The sequence below is a fragment of the Xenia sp. Carnegie-2017 genome, unplaced genomic scaffold (assembly GCF_021976095.1).
Source record: "Xenia sp. Carnegie-2017 unplaced genomic scaffold, XeniaSp_v1 HiC_scaffold_6, whole genome shotgun sequence".
NCBI classification, from domain to species: domain Eukaryota; kingdom Metazoa; phylum Cnidaria; class Anthozoa; order Malacalcyonacea; family Xeniidae; genus Xenia; species Xenia sp. Carnegie-2017.
In genome coordinates, this window is record NW_025813526.1 from 17,026,465 (window position 1) to 17,031,609 (window position 5,145).

Here is a 5,145-nt window from a genome sequence, read left to right on the forward strand (position 1 = left end):
CAACCTATGTACTGGCAAAATTTGTGTTTGTCTGTTAGAATTCTTAGGGAGATTTTTACTGAATGAGTGTCGGAAAAAAATTTAATCTTGCAATTAGCTGAGTGCCATACAGTGATATTTACGTCTAAAATCTGAAAGCTAAAAATGCAACTTTAAATTCAGAAAATACTAAAATCGTTAGCCGTTAATATCATGTAAGCTTTGCCTAAAGTTATTTTTGACATTAAAGGACACATGCAACATAAAATTCGGATTTTTATTTTTGTACTTTACTTAAAGGTATAGCTCCAACTAATAGTTCACCAAAGTTTGAGACTCAAAGGAGAAATGTTACTGAAGATATGGAGGTTTAAAGTTGATGCTTTACTAATAACGTATTGAAAATGCCCGACGAGCTAACGACGGCTACCGATTGGAAAAAGGTCATTGTGACGTAATAATTGACATTAGCTAAACGCGGTCAATTACGCGCTTCGTTCAAAATATATTGGTAACTTCTCAACAACATGACAATTTAGCATTGAAAATTTGGTTTATTGTGCCGCATTTAATTGTACAAACAGTTCTTCTAAGAACCACCAAACGCAGCAAAAGGATTCTTTTTGGTTTCCGAAACAAGCACATGCGAGATATTTGGATTGAAAAAATCCGACGCAAAAATTGGAAGCCAACAATGAGCTCAAAATTGCTCTCGCAACATTTCGAGAGTTCGTGTTTCGTGCAAAATTTTGAAGCGATGCAATCAGTAGGATGGACAGCAGGACGGCTTCGCCTTAAGAAGGATGCTGTACCCACGACTTTTGAATACTCTGTGGAACCCACAAGTGTAGCATCTAAAAGGAAGCAGCCAACAAATGTTAGAACTGCATTTGAGAAGAGACGAAGGCAAGAGGTGAATATTATAGTTATAGTTAGCAATATTTGTTTACTTTTATCAAAAACTAAGCTATTTAGCATTACCAAATTGAAGACAACTTTATAATTTTAGATTATTGACGACGTTCTTGCAGAACATGACGACTTTCTTGTAGACGACGACCACGATGTGTCGACATTGGCTCGAAATGTTTGTGCGTATTTCCTCAAAGGAAGTTTGTCTAAGATAAAAGATGTCAAAATATATGTAGACAGCGAAACACAAACATATACAGTGGTAACTAATTCAGACTAATGTCTTTTGATTTTTATGTTATTTTAACTCATAGAAAGTTCCTTAACGTACCTTAGAAGCGCAATGTGAAATGCCAAGCAGACATAACAATCCGCCCGCATAAACACGTAAGGTCAAGAACCACTCAAACAAAAGTGCCAAATATGATAAGTAGAGGTATAGACTTTCCATTTCAGCCGTTTTGATTTTTGTGAAAAATCCAGCTCTACGATAATTTTATGCTAAGGTACAGAGGTTCAGTTCATTTCAACAAAAGCACAGCACACAGACGACGTCATGTGAAATTGAACATTTTGAGGATAGCGCTGTATGGTCTGATACAGAAAGCACGTCGACGATGAGCAATAGCTACAATGGATCAGACTCTCAATGTTCAAATGAGTTAAGCGAAAATGAAGAATCCGACAATGACAATGGACGTTAGTACCAACTATTCAGCCACCTGACTATTCTTTACATTGCTTTTCTCTGTCATATGTTTCTCAGAACGTTACGTTTATCTCTCTCTGATTCTGATGGTAATTTTTATGCTATAGGGAAGATGCTCAAAATGAGAGAAAATACATAGTGTTTGATAGTTGCCTGAGACCGTTAGTGAGTCAATGCCCATGTTGTGGTGAAAGCTGTTCCATTGTGACAAAAACAACTGGTAGTATGGTTAACGTACTAGCAAAATTTCATTGTGGTTATGTTCGAGACTGGAATAGCCAACCACTGCATGGGCGAATGCATTTGGGTAACTTGGTCTTTGCTGCCAGCATCTTGTTTAGTGGTAGTAGCCGCAGCAAAGTTCTTCAATTCCTTCGTCACTCAGGCATACAATTTCTGTCAGAGCGTACATATAGCTATATTCAAACAGAGTATTTGATACCCAGTGTTTCAAATATTTGACTTATGCACCTAAAGCATCTTCTAGAATCAATCAGAGAAAGGAACATTAACCTTGGAGGACATGGAAGATGTGATTCGCCTGGATATTGTGCCAAGTATGGGTCATATAGCTCCATGGATTTGGAATCTTACAACATTTTAGACACACAACTTGTTCAAGTAACAATTCTTCAACAACTGTACATAAAACATGATTAGAATACTCACATAATTATGTTAAACAGTCCAATGAAGTGTCCAACTTTGTAGCAATGGAACTTGAGGGATTAAAAAGATGTCTGGCAAAGTTTGATGAAAGTGGGATGAAGGTGAAGTCAATGACCACAGACAGACATGCTCAAATCAAATCCTACATGTCAAAACAAAGACCAAAAATCGAGCACTACTTTGATGTATGGCATGTAGCAAAAGGTATAGATTGTCATAACAAACCAACCTTTTACACATTTTATCAATAATCAAAACCCAACAGGAATCAACAAGAAAAATACCCATTTTTTCTACAGATCAATGGAAGCAAGGTAATATAATTATGACTAGTGTATGATTACTTAAAAAAGTCATCATTGCAAAAGCAATAAGTTGCAATAGTTGTAAACATAAACTTAACATTCATTTGTAGATTGTTTATTGCCGCTCTTCATTTCATTGAGAATGGAAATAAAGTTCAGAAAACGAAGAATGGTGGGCAAACAGAAGAGGCATTGATTTGGAGAGTGGCTTATTCAAAGTCAAAAGAAGGACAAGGGGTTATCAAACCAGTGAAAGTTGACAGCACTTATGGTTAGCACAGAACAATAAACATACCTTTTCTCAGTGCAATGCAAATCCAACATAAATATTGATTTGCTTTTAGGATATGTTAAGGATTTGATGAAAGAATTTTTGTACTGCAGACGCATTAAGCCAACACTGTCCAAAGCTCTTGATGTCATTGGAGTGAAAGAAATACCTGTCCCAATGACTCGCCACAAATCAAAAATCAGCAAAACTGAAGCCATTAAGCAACATAAAACTCGTTTTAATAAATAAAATGCAACTAACCATTCAACTTTTCCAATTCTGTGAATGTATTCATCTTCGCCCGATGACGAAGAATTGTCATCATTATGACCACCTTGCGCGTTGGCCAATGGCTCTAACATATAAGGTTGTATATCATTGTTATTGATGACAATTTTATAATCGGCTTCTTCAAAAGAATCCATTAATTTTTGTTAAATAAAAAACAATGACTAGCAAACTACCTTAATAGAAAACTACCGAAAGTCGTGCAAGTCGTAGAACGATATAAGAACGAAGCTTGTTTATGTCAACTAATACGTCACTCCTTCCCAGTTCCCAGACTTAAACAATCTCAAGCCGTTTTAGCAATGGTCATTGAAAATCGTGTTTTTTACCGATTATAACCCTAAATATCTTTTGAAATATTTTGCGGACGACTTTGAAACTTGGTACGTCTTATTTTCACGCTATAGGCATTACAATAAAATAAAGTTGTCTTCTAGCTTGCATGTGTCCTTTAAGTTAAATCGCCTATTTAAAAATTCTGAGAATAGTGTGATCGCCTTTTATGAAATTTCTACTGGTTGTTAATGTATAGAGGTTGGAATCAAAAGAAAAATTATATTTTTCATAAAATTTGAACGTTTTTGCACGATATCACTTTCGTATGACCCTAACAATATTGCAAAAATCCTGAGAGAGAATTCAGACAACGAACATGTAGGCAGTTTAGCTGTGAAAGAGCATTCAGCAAGTTAAACAATATCAAACATGGTAAAATGAAAGTGGAATCTGCGTTGTTGCAAAATGATAGGCGGGTTAAATGATTTACTTTATAGCATTACCAGAATGACATAATTGATGTTTTTGCGGCAAATGAATGTGTGTGTTTCCACAAATACTCTTTTAATCATATACCTGGTTGAGCCTTTTTTTCATGCAGCTTTGTAGCCTTCAAAATTTCACATAAAACGCAAATTTTATAGTGCTGCTCCACTAAAATACTTACTATGTACAATTATCGATCCCTTTGAAAAATTTGTCTGTATATGCATCATAACCTCGATAGCATTTTCAAACTATAGCTTGCTATCTTTAATTCAATGATGTTCATTGATGGACTATTACAAAAAATCTTTATTATAGAAAACCAAAATAAGTAACAACAAGATAAGATTATTGTGTGATTAAAGTGTAATTCTCCGTCGTCATTGGTTGCGTCATTACGAAGTCACGTGTTGAGACAGCACGGGAACAAGCGAGCTTCAGTTACGCTATAATCTTTATCGGATGTTTAATAACAAGCTGTAGTTGTAAAAAATATTGTGAAATATGGATGAAATCGAAAATTTTACTGACAATTATTGCAAAATAATATATAGGAAGTATGAGACAAAAAAAATGGGAAAGGCTGATTTTATGGAACTATTGGTGAATATAAATGCTAAATTGTGTGCCACGAATGAGTCAATCAAAAAGCTCAACGAGCCTATCTAGTTCATTGATGTGCTGAAGCACAACCTGCTAAAAACAAGCAATAACATCTGAAGCATGATAAACTATATTCTATCGTGCAAAATTAATTATGATTTATTTTTGTATAAGATTTTTAATATTGTTAGCGAATGATTGCTCTCTTTAAATATACGTATTTCTGTATTTGCTGTATTTGTTGGATAGTTGTATGTATTTATAGGGTGGGTCATTTGTATGTGTTATTTACTTTGTTCATTCGCTTTCCACGGACAACGTGAAAAGTAACAAAATGATATTTACCTAAGCCATAAATATTATTCAAAAATTATTAGAACGTTGTTTAGAATAAATGAAGTAAGTGTACAGTGCTACGTATTTAGTGAGTTCCAAGGACTTACATCGTAGAAAAATTTCAAAGTCTATCCATTAAATTGCTATTTCCCGTTTTCATAGTCGTAGTTACCAAGCGGATTTAATGATTACTTAATTCCTTGTCCTTTATCCTTTTTTGCTTTAAAATTCAGACATAAATAAAATTCATACTCATGCATTTTATAGCAACAACTAATCAGCAGCATTACCAATTCATGAAAAAGAATAAA

General features: G+C 34.5%; 1 protein-coding gene and 1 long non-coding RNA gene across 2 annotated transcripts; one reads left to right on the forward strand and one right to left on the reverse strand.

The window, feature by feature from the left end:
• Window positions 1-513: 513 nt before the first annotated feature.
• LOC124457826 lies at window positions 514-1,000 on the reverse strand. Its single transcript, XR_006952817.1, has 2 exons — window positions 961-1,000; window positions 514-833 (listed from the first exon to the last, which is right to left on the reverse strand). It is a non-coding gene; the product is annotated as an uncharacterized LOC124457826 (long non-coding RNA).
• A 1,545-nt stretch (window positions 1,001-2,545) lies between these two features.
• On the forward strand, window positions 2,546-3,113 carry LOC124457824. Its single transcript, XM_047008015.1, has 3 exons — window positions 2,546-2,583; window positions 2,685-2,845; window positions 2,919-3,113. The coding sequence occupies exons 1-3, from the start codon at window positions 2,573-2,575 to the stop codon at window positions 3,092-3,094; spliced, it is 348 nt and encodes a 115-aa protein (XP_046863971.1). The 5' UTR covers window positions 2,546-2,572; the 3' UTR covers window positions 3,095-3,113.
• The last annotated feature ends 2,032 nt before the right edge of the window (window positions 3,114-5,145 follow it).